This window comes from Salvelinus alpinus, chromosome 29 (assembly GCF_045679555.1).
Source record: "Salvelinus alpinus chromosome 29, SLU_Salpinus.1, whole genome shotgun sequence".
Classification (NCBI taxonomy): domain Eukaryota; kingdom Metazoa; phylum Chordata; class Actinopteri; order Salmoniformes; family Salmonidae; genus Salvelinus; species Salvelinus alpinus.
In genome coordinates, this window is record NC_092114.1 from 47,411,129 (window position 1) to 47,429,815 (window position 18,687).

At 42.4% G+C, this 18,687-nt stretch overlaps 1 protein-coding gene across 1 annotated transcript in view; it reads left to right on the plus strand.

Annotated features, from left to right (window-relative positions):
• LOC139558853 (nuclear factor of activated T-cells, cytoplasmic 1-like) overlaps positions 1-4,677 on the plus strand; it is a 65,831-nt gene extending 61,154 nt beyond the window's left edge. The window contains exon 10 of the mRNA XM_071374362.1: positions 2,789-4,677. Coding sequence (XP_071230463.1) covers positions 2,789-2,844 — 56 coding nt within the window. The 3' untranslated portion in view covers positions 2,845-4,677. The remainder of the gene's footprint in view (positions 1-2,788) is intronic.
• Positions 4,678-18,687: the final 14,010 nt, after the last annotated feature.

Below are 18,687 nucleotides of genomic sequence, written 5' to 3' on the forward strand. Positions count from 1 at the left end.
ACGTCGGGCCCTCATACCACCCTCATGGAGTCTGTTTCTGTCCGTTTGAGCAGACACATGCACATTTGAGGCCTGCTGGAGGTCATTTTGCAGGGCTCTGGCAGTGCTCCTCCTGCTCCTCCTTGCACAAAGGCGGAGGTAGCGGTCCTGCTGCTGGGTTGTTGCCCTCCTACGGCCTCCTCCACGTCTCCTGATGTACTGGCCTGTCTCCTGGTAGCGCCTCCATGCTCTGGACACTACGCTGACAGACACAGCAAACCTTCTTGCCACAGCTCGCATTGATGTGCCATCCTGGATGAGCTGCACTACCTGAGCCACTTGTGTGGGTTGTAGACTCCGTCTCATGCTACCACTAGAGTGAAAGCACCGCCAGCATTCAAAAGTGACCAAAACATCCGCCAGGAAGCATAGGAACTGAGAAGTGGTCTGTGGTCACCACCTGCAGAACCACTCCTTTATTGGGGGTGTCTTGCTAATTGCCTATAATTTCCACCTGTTGTCTATTCCATTTGCACAACAGCATGTGCAATTTATTGTCAATCAGTGTTGCTTCCTAAGTGGACAGTTTGATTTCACAGAAGTGTGATTGACTTGGAGTTACATTGTGTTGTTTAAGTGTTCCCTTTATTTTTTTGAGCAGTGTATAATGTACCTATACCTCAATAGAGCTAAAGATGTTAATAAAATTGAAGTCCTAATATGGTACATTTTCCACACTGTTGAAAGAGACCTTGGACTATTCCCAATCAATAAGATTGAAGATCTGTGCTTCAGATGGCAAGTCTGCTCTTCACAAAAGCCCCAGCTCTCATAGCACATACCTTATTCATATCTGAAAGATGGGCTTGGAAACCGTCTGTTGATGATGTATTACACAGATTAAACTGTAGCACTGAGGTGAACCATTGGAAACTGAATAGTCATCCATTTTTTCTAAATACCATATCATGACAGATCAAGAAAAGGTGATTTAATGCACCTGAATATAAATGTTGTAACTCTACTGACAAGTATCTGCTCTTGCCAAGTTACTCATGAAGTCGTATCACATTGAAATACACCCCTGTCCTCAACGACACATTATAGGTTCAGTGTGTCTGTGTTTTTATGTTTCTATGACACAAGCGTGTGAGAACTCTACTCCTTCATTTAGCCAACACTCCGATCCTATTTCTTTATTAATAGCAGTCAATCAGCTAACCAAACACAGATCAGATTCAGAGGGAAGTTTTGTACTGTACTCTGTAGCCAAAATAAAATAACTTCACTATTTTCAAAATTCTAGTGATTTGCCTTCGAGATCCCTGTACATGTTATGGAATACCTCTTTAGTTATTTAGTTTAGTTTATTGGTTGCTTATGTGGTTTTAATGTTTCACATTCAGCTGTGGCGACCATGTCAAATTAGTTGGACCTGCACATGATTTGGACCACAAAGACTTCCATGTTAACACCTCCGGGGTTTGTCCTCTGAGACCAGCCAAACACTGCAAGGCACACCCAGCCACTCTTCTTGTGGAGGGAAGTGAAGGAAAAACGCTGAGAGGAAGTGGCTGTGTCAGTGCTGGGTCACACAGGGAACAGCTGCACCGCACAACCTCAAATGAACAAGCACCACTCCATTGTTTGGAGGGAATCTCACATTTCCAGGTTGCTTTTCCAGGCCCCAGCTCCTGGCTGCGGCGGGAGCGAGCTAACGCCGCAGAGCCAGTGTTCGGTCAGAGGGAATTCCTCTGTAAGCTTGTGCGCTTGGCTTCCGCTGCCAGGCTCCAGGGGTCTTCCTCTCACCCATTTCCTATATGGCTGCTCTCTGGTGGAGCAGTGAGACATCCTGGGCCTGTTGCTAGATCTGAGTCCAGGAGGACCTGCTGCTGAGGCAGTTAGAGGCTCAGTACCAAATAACACCCTATTCCCAATATAGTGCAATACCTTTGACCAGGGCCCCCAAAAATAAATAAAGAATATATCAGGCATTTTAGAGCTCCTCAATCAGGCATCTGTGTAAATTTAAAAAAGTGCCTTGTACCATTGACCCATTATCCTATCATCGTCATAGGAAAATAATGTATTGTTTTTATACAGACACTGAAGCAACTATAACACAGCTGAAGGGATGTGGTCTTATAAGTAATAAAGGGGCATAGCTTATTCTAATACAAAGGAGACCTTTCTTACTACAAACTCTTGGTTTTTCAGGTTTTACCAGATTGTGAAATATTGCCAGACTCCTCTATAGAGCTGATAAGGCTTGCCAGAAAATCAGCACTGTAAGGGAGAGCAAGGTCCTCCTGGTGAGCGGTTCATGGTGGACTCCTCAATCAAGATGGCTGCCATTGCCATCTTCTTCTTGATCAGAAGGCCCACACTGGCACATTTATTGTTTGTTTATCTCCAGTTGGTCCCTTTGGTGTTTGGTCACTTCCTCCCATCAGCCAAAGAACACAGCTGATTAAAGGGGACAGGGCTCCTCAAGTGTGCGAACACTGAAAGAGTGGCAGTAGGCTGGAAAAGAGGAGAGACAAGTGCATTTGGATCTTTTGTAGAGGGCAAGAAGCTGCATCCTCTCCAAACCAAACCGTCTGAGACTGCTGTTCATCTGTGTTAACATGGCTCCATTTATTTTGTGCTGTTTGAACAAATGACTATATTTTTCACACTGAACGCATTGAACGTATTTTGACGTATTACCTGCTAAAACACCTATAGCTCTCAAATACTATGAACTCTACCGGAGATGCTTTGATGTATATTGTGAGATATTGACATCTTTCTTCTCCTTTCTTCACAGTTAATGAGATCATCAGGAACGACCTCTCAAGCATCTCCGTCCAAAGTCATGCGTAGCACCACTTTCATTATGGACACAGAAGGACTGAGGGGGAAGAAAGAGGAAAATACCATACCAATAATTTTTACATCATCTGCATGCTTGGACTACAGTCTGCCCAAAAACCAACTATGTGGAACAAACAAGAGATTCAGCATCCTGAAGATCAGAATCCAATGTGTGCCTTTCAGAAGGTTCCGTTTCAGAGGATTTTCCAGTGTACAGAAATTGAAAATGTAATTAAATGGCTGACCTCTTAGAAAAAAAATGATGTAGCACCGCACCCTTCCAGGCTCAATTCCAAGAAGTATGCTTTTCAGTTGACCAAGGAGTGTTTTTTAACTTCTGTCTGCAGATATTGTAAATTATTGAATGCCTAAGTGTGTGTTTTGTGTACAGAGCTTCAGATTGCATTCTTGGCTTTACAATGAGATAATTTCAGCCAAAAGAAGTGCCTTTGACTGGAAGTAAATGAGTATAGGGAAACTAACCAAATTTGAGGTCACGTTTTTTCATTCATGGTGAGAATTAAGCACTTGTTCACACTCACCACTGATAGCTTTACTTGCGTGTTACATTTTACTTTTGATCTGTTTTGTACAGCTTTGTATGTTTGTGGCTTGAGTCATCTCTTCAAGTGGCCTAAGGACTTAGAAATGGCATCTACATTGAGTCCTTGAGTATAGCGAATTAAAAGCACATGCCTTGAAAAAGACAGAGACCTCAATCTGTTCAGGTGTATATTTATTTTAAGGAAATAAAACTATGGCAATGCGTTGCTAAGAGGATTTTGAAGATATTCAACCAAGCTAGTGCCTTTTGGAAAGCCAAAATTTCATCGCAAGTACCAGTGCTGCCTCTGTCCTGTTAGAACAATGGAATGTTTGCATTTCATATTCTTGATTAGCTAATAGTCAGTTTGTGATCGTAACACTGTTGCTTACTGGCTAATGCTTGATTTGCATATGCTTCATATGGTTGCCATATGCTAATTTAAATGTATTGCCTTTACATAGTTGTTACATAGTTGTGTATTTCTTGTCTACAAGATACTAAGGGAAAGAATTATGCTTGAAAACTAAGTGAATGGGAAAGAGCAACTGCAGCAGGTTTTCTCCACGCTAATTATGCCATCCCTGAAACTCAGTTTTGTTAGGTTTGTTTTGCTGGTACAGACAGTGGGGGAAGCTGATAATACGTACATTAGCAATAATTATTTCATTGATATGAACGGAAAGGAATCATCACACTTTGGTTAAAATTGTAAATTCTAAAATAATACCTTGATACCTATGCAGTATGCAGGTATTGCGTTTGTCTCTCAAAGAATGTATGCATTTAAGATTGTAATAGGAAAAGGTTTGTCTCTTCTGCACAACTATTTAATCCGAAGAATAGGTAACAATTGTGAAAAGCAATACATTCTCATGTTGGAGATCAAAAACCTCCGAGATGAACTTATGTATTTATTCTTATAGCATGTATTCTGTTTATTCAAGTGTTTCATGTTGCTCCTCATATTACCAAATGGTTAACTGTATAATACACTGCAATACCAATATTCCGTTTGTAGAATGCACTATAGCTAGACTGAATACGTGAAACATTTTTTTTGTTGCTTTATACTTCCAGCTTTGATTGTATCTTTAGCTAGCACAAGTTCCCTTATTAGAACTGCATATGTTTATGTGTATTTATATTAAGTCTTAATCCACAAACTTAAAAGCCATAGAGCCATGTTTACTGAAAAATGACAATTATATTGTTCAGATATGTAGATGAATTGTTCAAAGTTTTTTTGTGGGCTCCAATTCTGCTTCATGTACTGTCAATAAATACTATTTTTTGAATTATAGTCTCAATTATTTGCATCGAATAATGTGCATACGTGTAGTTTAGCTTTTACAAAGTTATCTTTAGTTAAATAATTATACGCTCAGTCATATTTAGTATACAGTACCAGTCAAAAGTTTGGACACAGCTACTCATTCAAGGGTTGTTCTTTATTTGTACTTTTTTCTACATTGTAGAATAATAAGGAAGACATCAAAACTATGCAATAACACATATGGAATCATGTAGTAACCAAAAAAGTGTTAAATATTGGCAGCTTCATTAAATTGTACCTGCAAAACACCAGTCTCAACGTCAACAGTGAAGAGGCGACTCCGGGATGCTGGCCTTCTAGGCAGAGTTCCTCTGTCCAGTGTCTGTGGTCTTTTGCCCATCTTAATCTTTTATTTTCATTGGCCAGTCTGAGATATGTATTTTTCTTCACAACTCTACCTAGAAGGCCAGCATCCCGGAGTCGCTTCTTCACTGTTGACGTTGAGACTGGTGTTTTGCGGATACTATTTAATGAAGCTGCCAGTTGAGGACTTTTGAGGACGGTTGAGGGCGTCTGTTTCTCAAACTAAACACTCTAATATACTTGTCCTCTTGCTCAATTGTGCACCGGGGTCTCCCACTCCTCTTTCTATAGTGGTTAGAGACTGTTTGCACTGTTCTATGAAGGGAGTAGTACGAGATCTTCAGATTCTTGGCAATATCTTGCATGGAATAGCCTTCATTTCTCAGAACAAGAATAGACTGATGATTTTCAGAAGAAATATATTTGTTTCTGGCCATTTTGAGCCTGTAGTTGAACCCACAAATGATGATGCTCCAGATACTCAACTAGATAAAAAAGAATCAGAACAACAGTTTTCAGCTGTTTTAACATAATTGCAAAAAGGTTTTCTAATGATTAATTAGCCTTTTAAAATGATAAACTTTGATTAGCTAACACAACATGCCATTGGAACACGGGAGTAATGGTTGCTGATAATGGACATCTGTACGCCTTTGTACAGTAGATATCCCATAAAAATCTGACGTTTCCAGCTACAATAGTAATTTACAACATTAACAATGTCTACACTGTATTTCTGATAAATTGGCTGTTATTTTAATGGACACATTTTTTTGCTTTTCTTTAAAAAATAAGGACATTTCTAAGTGATCCCAAACTTTTGAACGTTCGTGTATATATACACAGTACCAGTCAAAAGTTTGGACATCCGTTGCCTCGATGACAGCTTTGCACACTCTTGGAATTCTCTCAACCAGCTTAATGAGGAATGCTTTTCCAATAGTCTTGAAGGAGTTCCCAGTTCCCATATATGCACATATGCTGAGCACTTGTTGGCTGCTTTTCCTTCACTCTGCGGTCCAAGTCATCCAACTGTACATACCATTGGCTACAGGTTATCTACAAGTCTCTGCTAGGTAAAGCCCCGCCTTATCTCAGCTCACTGGTCACCATAGCAGCACCCACTCGTAGCACGCGCTCCAGCAGGTATATCTCACAGGTCACCCCCAAAGCCAATTCCTCCTTTGGTCATCTTTCCTTCCAGGTCTCTGCTGACAATGACTGGAACGAACTGCAAAAATCTCTGAAGCTGGAAACACTTATCTCCCTCACTAGCTTTAAGCACCAGCTGTCAGAGCAGCTCACATATTACTGCACCTGTACATAGCATATCTATAATTTAGCCCAAAAACTACCTCTTCCCCGACTGTATTTATTCATTTATTTTGCTCCTTTGCACCCCATTATTTATATTTCTACTTTGCACATTCTTCCACTGCAAATCTACCATTCCAGTGTTTTACTTGCTATATTGTATTTACCTCACCACCATGGCATTTTTTTGCCTTTACCTCCCTTATCTCACCTCATTTGCTCACATTGTATATAGACTTATTTTTCTACTGTATTATTGACTGTATGTTTTGTTTATTCCATGTGTAACTCTGTGTTGTTGTATGTGTCGAATTGCTATGCTTTATCTTGGCCAGGTCGCAGTTGCAAATGAGAACTTGTTCTCAACTAGCCTACCTGGGTAAATAAAGGTGAAATAAAATTTTTATAAAAATCCCAAACCATCTCAATTGGGTTGAGGTTGGGTGATTGTGGAGGCCAGGTCATCTCATCCAGCACTCAACTCTCCTTGGTCAAATAGCCCTTACACATGCTGGAGGTGTGTTTTGGTTCATTGTCCTGTTGAAAAACAAATGATAGTCCAACTAAGTGCAAACCAGATGGGATGGCGTATCGCTGCAGAATGCTGTGGTAGCCATGCTGTGCCTTGAATTCAAAATAAATCGCTTACAGTGTCACCAACAAGGCACCCCCACACTTTCACACCTCCCCCTCCATGCTTCATGGTGGGAACCACACATGCGGAGATCATCCGTTCACCTACTCTGCGTCTCACAAAGACACGGCCGTTGGATCCAAAAATCTCAAATTCAGGCTCCAAAGGACAGATTTCCACCGGTCTAATGTCCATTGCTCATGTTTCTTGGCCCAAGTAAGTCTCTTCTTATTATTGGTTCCCTTTAGTAGTGGTTTATTTGCAGCAACTCGACCATGAAGGCCTAAATCACGCAGTCTCCTCGGAACAGATAATGTTGAGATGTGTCTGTTACTTGAACTCTGTGAAACATTTATTTGGACAGCAATTTCTGAGGCAGGTAACTCTTATGAACTTATCCTCTGCAGCAGAGGTAACTCTGGGTCTTTCTTTCCTGTGGTGGTCCTCATAAGAGTCGGTTTCATCATAGCACTTGATGTTTTTTGCAACTGCACTTGAAGAAACTTTAAAAGCTCTTGAATTGTTCCGTATTGACTGACCTTCGTGTCTTAAAGTAATGATGGACTGTCGTTTCTCTTTGCTTATTTGAGCTGTTCTTGCCATAATATGGACTTAGCCATATTTGGTAAAAGACAATCTTCTGTGTACCACCCAGGGGTGTAAAGTACTTAAGTAAAAATACTTTAAAGTAATATGTCACGCCCTGACCATAGTTTGCTTTGTATGTTTCTATGTTTTGTTTGGTCAGGGTGTGATCTGAGTGGGCATTCTATGTTGTATGTCTAGTTTGTCTGTTTCTGTGTTTGGCCTGATATGGTTCTCAATCAGAGGCAGGTGTTAGTAGATGTCTCTGATTGGGAACCATATTTAGGTAGCCTGTTTTGTATTGTGGGTTGTGGGTGATTGTTCCTGTTCCTGTGTTCGGTGTTCACTATTCGGGACTGTTGCGTCTTCGTTCATTTGTCGGTTTATTGTTTTGTTCTTGGTTTCAAGTATTCTAATTAAAATGAATACACACCACGCTGCATTTTGGTCCTCCTCTCTTTCGTCGGACGAAGAACGTGACATAATACTTAAGTAGTTTTTTTGCGGCAGCTCTACTTTACTATTTATATATTTTTATTTTACTCCGCTACATTCCTGAAGAAAATAATGTACTTTTTACTCCATACATTTTCACTGACACCCAAAGGTACTCGTTACATTTCGAATGCTTATTAGGACAGGAAAATAGTCCAATTCACACACTTATCAAGAGAGCACCCCTGTTCATCCCTACTGGCTCTGATCTGGCGGACTCACTAAACACAAATGCTTTGTTTGTAAATTATGTCAGTGTTGCAATGTGTCCCTGGCTATCTGTACATTAAAAAAAACAAGAACATCGTTACATCTGGATTGCATATAGGGAATGAGACAGTGTTTATATTTGTACATTTACTATTTCGTATTGACTGACCTTCATGTCTTTAAAGTAATGGACTGTCGTGTCACTTTGCTCATTTGAGCTGTTCTTTCCAGAATTTGGACTTGGTCTTTTACCAAATAGGGCTATTTTTTGTACCCCACCCCTAGCTTGTCACAACACAACATATTGGCTCAAAAGCTTTAAGGAGGAAAGAAATTCCACATATTAACATAGGACACCTTGAAATGCATTCCTGGTGACTACCTCATGAATCTGTTTGAGAGGATTTCAAGAGTGTGCAAAGCTGTCAAGGCAGTTTAACACTTTTTTGGTTACTACGTGATTCCATATGTGTTATTTCATAGTTTTGATGTATTCACTACTATTTTACAATGTAGAAAGTAGTAAAAATATATAAAAACCCTTGTGTCCAAAGTTGACTTGTACTGCATATAATATATAGGCTATATTATCATGACACAAGGCGAGACCCAGATGCAGACACAGGAGGCAGATGGTTGGAGTCTTACAATATGTATTATTCCAAAAGGGTAAGGCAAGAGAATGGTCGTGGACAGGCAAAAGGGTCAAAACCAGTTCAGATCCAAAAGGTACCGAAGGGCATGCAGAATCAAGGTCAGAGTAGGCAGGATGATCTGATGATTATTCTGACGTTTCACATTCAGAAAATAAAGTGGTGATCCTAACTGACCTAAGACAGGGAATTTTTACTCGGATTAAATGTCAGGAATTGTGAAAAACTGAGTTTAAATATATTTGGCTAAGGTGTATGTAAACTTCCGACTTCAACATTATATATTTACAAAAAAATATATGGTGGATTGGAAATGATGCAGACAATTACATTGATGGAAGCTACAATCTATCTTCAGTATTAAGCTTATCTACCCCCCAACCACCCCCCCCAAAAATATATATATATTACATTTCATGGAATATATGCAAATTGACCCACAACAACATAGGCTTAGGACTATACATTGTTTAAGCAGGGTTCTCATACACACATTGGTAAGTCAAATTCATTGACGTTTCAAGCTCTTTTCAAGCAATTTAAGGACCTCAATTTTAAACCATTGTATAATTTATATAACTGTACATATAGAGCCTAATATAGAACACTCCCCAAGAAAAAGAAAATTTGCATGCGAAATGTGTCAAAAAAGTTGTCCATTACCACTTTTAGAATAATGCATTTTTTAGGCCTTGCCAATGCATTGATATTCAAATTATTGTTACATTCTAAAATATGTGAGAATAATATGAGAACAGCCTAACTAAATAGATTGGTTATTTTTCTAGCCGACACAGGCAAGTTATGAATAGCGGTAGCAATAATCTCACAAGATTTAAATCTCACCATTGCCGTTTTTTTATAATGAGAAAGTGACCAAAAACCAGCTTCCTTTTTTAAAGGAAGGATTTGTATGGAAAGCCAAGTTGAACCAACATTAGATGTCATCCTAATTATAACCACACATGTTTTTACCACAACAGAGTAGTGCAACAACCTTCAATTGAAGCGGCAGGAAACAAACAAAAGTTGCCACATATCTCACAAAAACTGATCAAAAATTAAATCACAGATAATTCTAAGGGAGCAAGATAACTTATAAATTGGCTACAATAATTACAAGGACTTTTCAAGTACCAAATTCAGGAAATGTCTGATTTTCAAGGTAGGCCTATTCCATTAGTCTACTTGAATTTCTGAGCTCCAAATTCAAGTAGGCTGCTTCAAGCCCCTTGTATTGTTTAAAATTGCAAGTGTTACATGGAAAACAAAATGTATTTGTCATTACATTATGAATAAACCCACTAGGCTATGTCATTTGTTGTCATATCCAGAATAATTAATAGGAATAGCGTTGGGAAGTGGGCAATAGTCTATCCTACACAATTGCGCACAGTATACTGTGTCTAATCCGAGGCACAAAAACATGAACACATTACCTTGATGTTTTCTCTTTTAAATCTAACTAGACCCTGATGTAAATCAAGCATAAAAAAACAGATGATCAACATCAATTCGCTAAGGATATTAGAGGATATTAGATCCAATGTGCTATCTGTTCCTTCCTAGATCAGATGATGTGTGAAAATATCATGGTGTAGGCCTAACTAATCAGCTGGACACCAAATTACATCCACCAAGTATTATGCATAATTACTGAAGAACCACGTTAATGACAGTATCAATTTAGGTTTTATGAATGAAGGTAAGGTGACTTTTGATTAGAAGCATTCGATTCTGCAATTGCATTTATTGTTATGGATTTGTGTGCACATGAACATAAGACACGGAATGTTACGTAGTTACATTAGTGTCTACTACACGTAGTGTCTACTACAAAAAGCTAGAATTTGACCCCCCTGAGAGCTGAATGTTCTTTATTTTTACCTGATATGTGCTTACTCTTTACCTGGTATTATTTGCATGCACTGACAACAGTCCCTAATTGTACTATCCACAAGCTGCTAGTGAGTGAAAATAGACTCCCATGGTAGCTGATCAAATAGCACCAATGTTACATGACAAGATATTTGGAGGTTGTTGTACAAATAGTAAATCACCCTGAACCTTATATATACTTACTGTACTGTACTATGACAATTTGGTTGAATTCAGCTCACTGGTTAGTTGTTCAACTGCATTTTACTAATAGAGTAGACATGCTTTGGACAGTTCCGAAGAATTCATTAAATGTGTTTTCCTTAGAATATGCCTGGTTGTTTGTTGAGCACCCTTCATCCTTATTTGTTGAGCATCATTCAAGGGCACTTTGTGTTACATGGGTCTCCTGACAAAAATAAACTATACACACTGACTAAGGGAAACATGGTGACGGCACCCATCAAGGAGCCCAACTACACCACTGCTCCCCACCACACGACCGCGCTGTGGCCTTCATCACAGAGGATAACGCCAATGATCACCTTCACATGCAGGAGCACACCTGAGATTAGAGACAAGTATAAAATGTACTTATTCAATCCATTGTAATGTTCACTATATATCGTATGTGTAATTATATAATATTAACTATTAATATACTATTAATATTATCTATTAATAATTCACATAAATTAAGCAGCAGCAGCTGAAAAGATGAGCTCCTACAAATATTGAAATTTAAATGTTTTTTTAGAGTAAAGTACATCGAAAAAAAATCAAAAGAAAACTGCAAACTGAATAGGAGACCAAACAAGCAGCAAACAAAGAAGAAAGGCTTTTGAAAAAGTAACAATTTTTCATAAAATTATACCGTTTTCTTAGCTAGCTAAGTTGTTTACCTGTTGCTAGGCAGTTGCTAGGGACATTCCTGAAAGAAGCTAGCTAGCTAACAAGGAGTGTCTAGTTGGCAGAAGAGAAGAAGGGACAAAGAAGGGACAAAGTGGGACAAAATAAGGACAGAAGAAAAGGGAAAGGGGAAAATTAAGGTGAAGCAGTCCTCTAAAGACACAAAAGACAATAATACAAGAAACAACACTTCTATTGCCTCTCCCTCTACGATACGCACTTCCGGTTTGGTTTGGAGCGAGTAGTTGCATTCCGCTTTGCTCCACAGGTAGTATTACAGGTAGTATTACATTTAATTTCATTACAGTACAACAGTTTGATTTGTTTGATCTTAGCTGGCTACATAGCCGTCTTTGTATCCAAGATAATTGTGTAGTCTAGAGTAATTGTCGAGGTTACCTAGCCAGTTGAGGTTACCTAGCCAGCTACACTTTCAAACAAAGTCAACAACGCAGCCACTGCTAGCTAGCCTATTTCACCAGCCAGCAGTACTATATCATTTTAGTCAATAAGATTTTTTGCAACGTAAGCTTAACTTTCTGAACATTCGAGACGTGTAGTCCACTTGTCATTCCAATCTCCTTTGCATTAGCGTAGCCTCTTCTGTAGCCTGTCAACTATGTGTCTGTCTATCCCTGTTCTCTCCTCTCTGCACAGACCATACAAACGCTTCACACCGCGTGGCCGCTGCTACTCTAACCTGGTGGTCCCAGCGCGCACGACCCACGTGGAGTTCCAGGTCTCAGGCAGCCTCTGGAACTGCCGATCTGCGGCCAACAAGGCAGAGTTCATCTCAGCCTATGCTTCCCTCCAGTCCCTCGACTTCTTGGCACTGACGGAAACATGGATTACCACTGATAACACTGCTACTCCTACTGCTCTCTCCTCGTCTGCCCACGTGTTCTCGCACACCCCGAGAGCTTCTGGTCAGCGGGGTGGTGGCACTGGGATCCTCATCTCTCCCAAGTGGACATTCTCTCTTTCTCCCCTGACCCATCTGTCTATCGCCTCCTTTGAATTCCATGCTGTCACAGTTACCAGCCCTTTCAAGCTTAACATCCTTATCATTTATCGCCCTCCAGGTTCCCTTGGAGAGTTCATCAATGAGCTTGACGCCCTGATAAGTTCCTTTCCTGAGGATGGCTCACCTCTCACAGTTCTGGGTGACTTTAACCTCCCCACGTCTACCTTTGACTCATTCCTCTCTGCCTCCTTCTTTCCACTCCTCTCCTCTTTTGACCTCACCCTCTCACCTTCCCCCCCTACTCACAAGGCAGGCAATACGCTTGACCTCATCTTTACTAGATGCTGTTCTTCCACTAATCTCATTGCAACTCCCCTCCAAGTCTCCGACCACTACCTTGTATCCTTTTCCCTCTCGCTCTCATCCAACACTTCCCACACTGCCCCTACTCGGATGGTATCGCGCCGTCCCAACCTTCGCTCTCTCTCCCCCGCTACTCTCTCCTCTTCCATCCTATCATCTCTTCCCTCTGCTCAAACCTTCTCCAACCTATCTCCTGATTCTGCCTCCTCAACCCTCCTCTCCTCCCTTTCTGCATCCTTTGACTCTCTATGTCCCCTATCCTCCAGGCCGGCTCGGTCCTCCCCTCCTGCTCCGTGGCTCGACGACTCATTGCGAGCTCACAGAACAGGGCTCCGGGCAGCCGAGCGGAAATGGAGGAAAACTCGCCTCCCTGCGGACCTGGCATCCTTTCACTCCCTCCTCTCTACATTCTCCTCTTCTGTCTCTGCTGCTAAAGCCAATTTCTACCACTCTAAATTCCAAGCATCTGCCTCTAACCCTAGGAAGCTCTTTGCCACCTTCTCCTCCCTCCTGAATCCTCCTCCCCCTCCTCCCCCTCCTCCCTCTCTGCTGATGACTTCGTCAACCATTTTGAAAAGAAGGTCGACGACATCCGATCCTCGTTTGCTAAGTCAAACGACACCGCTGGTTCTGCTCACACTGCCCTACCCTGTGCTTTGACCTCTTTCTCCCCTCTCTCTCCAGATGAAATCTCGCGTCTTGTGACGGCCGGCCGCCCAACAACCTGCCCGCTTGACCCTATCCCCTCCTCTCTTCTCCAGACCATTTCCGGAGACCTTCTCCCTTACCTCACCTCGCTCATCAACTCATCCTTGACCGCTGGCTACGTCCCTTCCGTCTTCAAGAGAGCGAGAGTTGCACCCCTTCTGAAAAAACCTACACTCGATCCCTCCGATGTCAACAACTACAGACCAGTATCCCTTCTTTCTTTTCTCTCCAAAACTCTTGAACGTGCCGTCCTTGGCCAGCTCTCCTGCTATCTCTCTCAGAATGACCTTCTTGATCCAAATCAGTCAGGTTTCAAGACTAGTCATTCAACTGAGACTGCTCTTCTCTGTGTCACGGAGGCGCTCCGCACTGCTAAAGCTAACTCTCTCTCCTCTGCTCTCATCCTTCTAGACCTATCGGCTGCCTTTGATACTGTGAACCATCAGATCCTCCTCTCCACCCTCTCCGAGCTGGGCATCTCCGGCGCGGCCCACGCTTGGATTGCGTCCTACCTGACAGGTCGCTCCTACCAGGTGGCGTGGCGAGAATCTGTCTCCGCACCACGTGCTCTCACCACTGGTGTCCCCCAGGGCTCTGTTCTAGGCCCTCTCCTATTCTCGCTATACACCAAGTCACTTGGCTCTGTCATATCCTCACATGGTCTCTCCTATCATTGCTATGCAGACGACACACAATTAATCTTCTCCTTTCCCCCCTCTGATAACCAGGTGGTGAATCGCATCTCTGCATGTCTGGCAGACATATCAGTGTGGATGACGGATCACCACCTCAAGCTGAACCTCGGCAAGACGGAGCTGCTCTTCCTCCCGGGGAAGGACTGCCCGTTCCATGATCTCGCCATCACGGTTGACAACTCCATTGTGTCCTCCTCCCAGAGTGCTAAGAACCTTGGCGTGATCCTGGACAACACCCTGTCGTTCTCAACTAATATCAAGGCGGTGACCCGTTCCTGTAGGTTCATGCTCTACAACATTCGCAGAGTACGACCCTGCCTCACGCAGGAAGCGGCGCAGGTCCTAATCCAGGCACTTGTCATCTCCCGTCTGGATTACTGCAACTCGCTGTTGGCTGGGCTCCCTGCCTGTGCCATTAAACCCCTACAACTCATCCAGAACGCCGCAGCCCGTCTGGTGTTCAACTTTCCCAAGTTCTCTCACGTCACCCCGCTCCTCCGCTCTCTCCACTGGCTTCCAGTTGAAGCTCGCATCCGCTACAAGACCATGGTGCTTGCCTACGGAGCTGTGAGGGGAACGGCACCTCCGTACCTTCAGGCTCTGATCAGGCCCTACACCCAAACAAGGGCACTGCGTTCATCCACCTCTGGCCTGCTCGCCTCCCTACCTCTGAGGAAGTACAGTTCCCGCTCAGCCCAGTCAAAACTGTTCGCTGCTCTGGCACCCCAATGGTGGAACAAACTCCCTCACGACGCCAGGTCAGCGGAGTCAATCACCACCTTCCGGAGACACCTGAAACCCCACCTCTTTAAGGAATACCTAGGATAGGATAAAGTAATCCTTCTAACCCCCCCCCCCCCCTTAAAAGAGTTAGATGCACTATTGTAAAGTGGTTGTTCCACTGGATATCATAAGGTGAATGCACCAATTTGTAAGTCGCTCTGGATAAGAGCGTCTGCTAAATGACTTAAATGTAAATGTAAATGTAATATAATTATTTACATGAGATGTGGAGTCCTCTATTTCAGGGGTCAACAACAGCCAGCCCGCAGACCAAAACCGTTCCGGTTTCTGACAGTTTGTGAGCAAATTCTTCGGTTGTCCACAATTTCATCACCTGTCCGAGTGGCTGGTCTCAGACAATCCCCCAGGTGAAGAAGCCGGATGTGGAGGTCGTGGGCTGACATGATTACACATAGTCTGCTGTTGTGAGGCCGGTTGGACGTACTGCCAAATTCTCTAAAATGACGTTGGAGGCGGCTTGTGTTAGAGAAATGAACATTCAATTCTCTGGCAACAGCTCTGATGGACATTCTTGCAGTAAGAATGCCAACTGAACGCTCCCTCAAAACTTGAGAAATCTGTGGCATTGTGTTGTGTGACAAAACTGCACATTTTAGAGCGGCCTTTTATTTTCCCCAGCACAAGAGGCAACTTTATAATGATCACTAACAGGGATGTAAACACATATGTGCACAACATTTTAGAGAAATAAGCTTTTGTGCGTATGGAACATTTCTGGGATCTTTTATTTCAAGTCATGAAACATTGGTCCAATGCTTAACATGATGGGTTTATATTTTAGTTTAGTTAATATTAGGATTTGAGTTTTTGGTCAAAAAGACAAATCAACAGGAATTCAGCTAAAAATGGGTTTCGTTGAGGAAATCTGTTCACCAACTATTCCCACAATCAAAAAACAGACATGATCATGTCTCAATGATATCAAGGTATGAAATCATTGTTATTTTCAAATACAATCTCCTTTTGTGCTTAGTTGTGGTCAATTTGCAGTGTACACATTATTATAAATGTTCTATTATAATCACCATCCGCTCCGACAACAATCGTCCCTCAGCTGAATCTAGTTGCCTACCCCTGCTCTATGTTATGCTTTCATCTATGAACATATGTTGTGAAACTTACAATGAGGGAAGTTCCTGTAGTTACATTGACCAGCAGAGAACATGGACTCAGCACGGCCATGCCCATGATGTAGGCTCCAACCACACTGCCAACTGGCAGGTGTCTTCACTGACATTTTCAACATGTGTAACGGCTCTCGTTGGTGGTAGGCGTGGTAGGCGTACATTGTATTTTTATTGATGACACAAAACAAAATAACAAAGACAAAAAACAAAAGCGAACAGTTCTGTCAGGCACAGAAAACAAAACAGAAAACAAGATCCCACAAAACCCAAAAGGAAAATGACAACATATACTGTATATGATCCCCAATCAGATACAACGATAGACAGCTGCCTCTGATTGGGAACCATCCTCGGCCAAAAACAAAGAAATAGAAAACATAGACTTTCCCACCCGAGTCACACCCTGACCTAACCAAACATAGAGAATAATAAGGATCTCTAAGGTCAGGGCATGCAACATGTCCCTGATTGAGTCTGTAATACCAACATGTTTCAAGCAGACCACCATAGTCCCTGTGCCCAAGAACACTAAGGTAACCTGCCTAAATGACTACTCACATTAGCACCATTATCCCAGAAACCCTAGACTCACTCCAATTTGCATATCCCAAAAACAGATCCAATCTCTATTGCACTCCACACTGCCCTTTCCCACCTGGACAAAAGAAACACCTACATGAGAATGCTATTCATTGACTACAGCTCAGTATTCAACACCATAGTGCTCTCAAAGCTCATCACTAAGCTAATGATCCTGGGACTAAACACCTCCCTCTGCAACTGGATCCTGCACTACCTGACGGGCCGCCCCCAGGTGGTGTGGGTAGGGAGCAACACATCCGCCACGCTGATCCTCAACACTGGAGCCCCTCAGGGGTGCGTGCTCAGTCCCCTCCTGTACTCCCTGTTCACACATGACTGCGTGGCCAGGCACTACTCCAACACCATCATTGAGTTTGCAGAGAAGGACCGAGCACCCCCCCCCATTCTCATCGACGGGGCTGTAGTGGATAAGGTTGAGAGCTTCAAGTTCCTTGGTGTCCACATCACCAACATACTAGAATGGTCCAAACACACCAAGAGAGTCGTGAAGAGGGCGCGACAAAGCCTATTCCCACTCTGTAAACTAAAAAGATTTGGCATGGATCCTCAGATCCTCAAAAGGTTCTACAGCTGCAACATCGAGAGCACCCTGACTGGTTGCATCACTGCCTTGTATGGCAACTGCTCGGCATACGACCGCAAGGCACTACAGAGAGTAGTGCTTACGGCCCAGTACATCACTGGGGCCAAACTTCCTGCCATCCAGGACCTATATACTAGGTGTGTCAGAGGAAGGTCCTAAAAATTGTCAAAGACCCCAGCCACCACAGTCATAGACTGTTTTCTCTGGTACCGCATGGCAAGCAGTACTGGAGCACCAAGTCTAGGACCAAAAGGCTTCTCAACAGCTTTTACCCCCAAGCCATAAGACTCCTGAACATGTAATCAAATGGTTACCCAGACTACTTGTATTGTGTCCCGCCACCCTCCGCCCCTCTTTTAAGCTGTTGCTACTCTCTGTTTATCATCTATGCATAGTCACTTTAACAATACATTAATGTACATATTACAGTGGCTGGCGAAAGTATTCACCCCCTTGACATTTTTCCTATTTTGTTGCCTTACAACCTGGAATTAAAATACATTTTTGGGGGGGTTGTAGCATTTGATTTACACAACATGCCTACCACTTTGAAGATGCAAAATATTTATTGTGTGTGAAACAAACAAGAAATAAGACAAAAAAAACAGAACTTGAGCATGCATGCCTATTCACCCCTCCAAAGTCAATACTTTGCAGAGCCACCTTTTGCAGCAAATACAGCTGCAAGTCTCTTTGGGTATGTCTCTATAATCTTGGCACATCTAGCCACTGGGATTTAGTCAATTAGTCAAGGCAAAAATGCTCCAGCTCCTTCAAGTTGGATGGGTTCCGTTGGTATTCAGCACTCTTTAAGTCATACCACAGATTCTCAATTGGATTGAGGTCTGGGCTTTGACTAGGCCATTCCAAGACATTTAAATGTTTCCCCTTAAACCACTGGAGTGTTGCTTTAGCAGTATGCTTAGGGTCATTGTCCTGCTGGAAGGGGAACCTCTGTCCCAGTCTCAAATGTCTGGAAGACTGAAACAGGTTTCCCTCAAGAATTTATCTGTATTTAGCGCCATCCATCATTCCTTCAATTCTGACTAGTTTCCCAGTCCCTGCCGATGAAAAACATCCCCACAGCATGATGGCCATCACCATGCTTTACTGATGATGATTCTCTTTAATTTATTTATTTAAT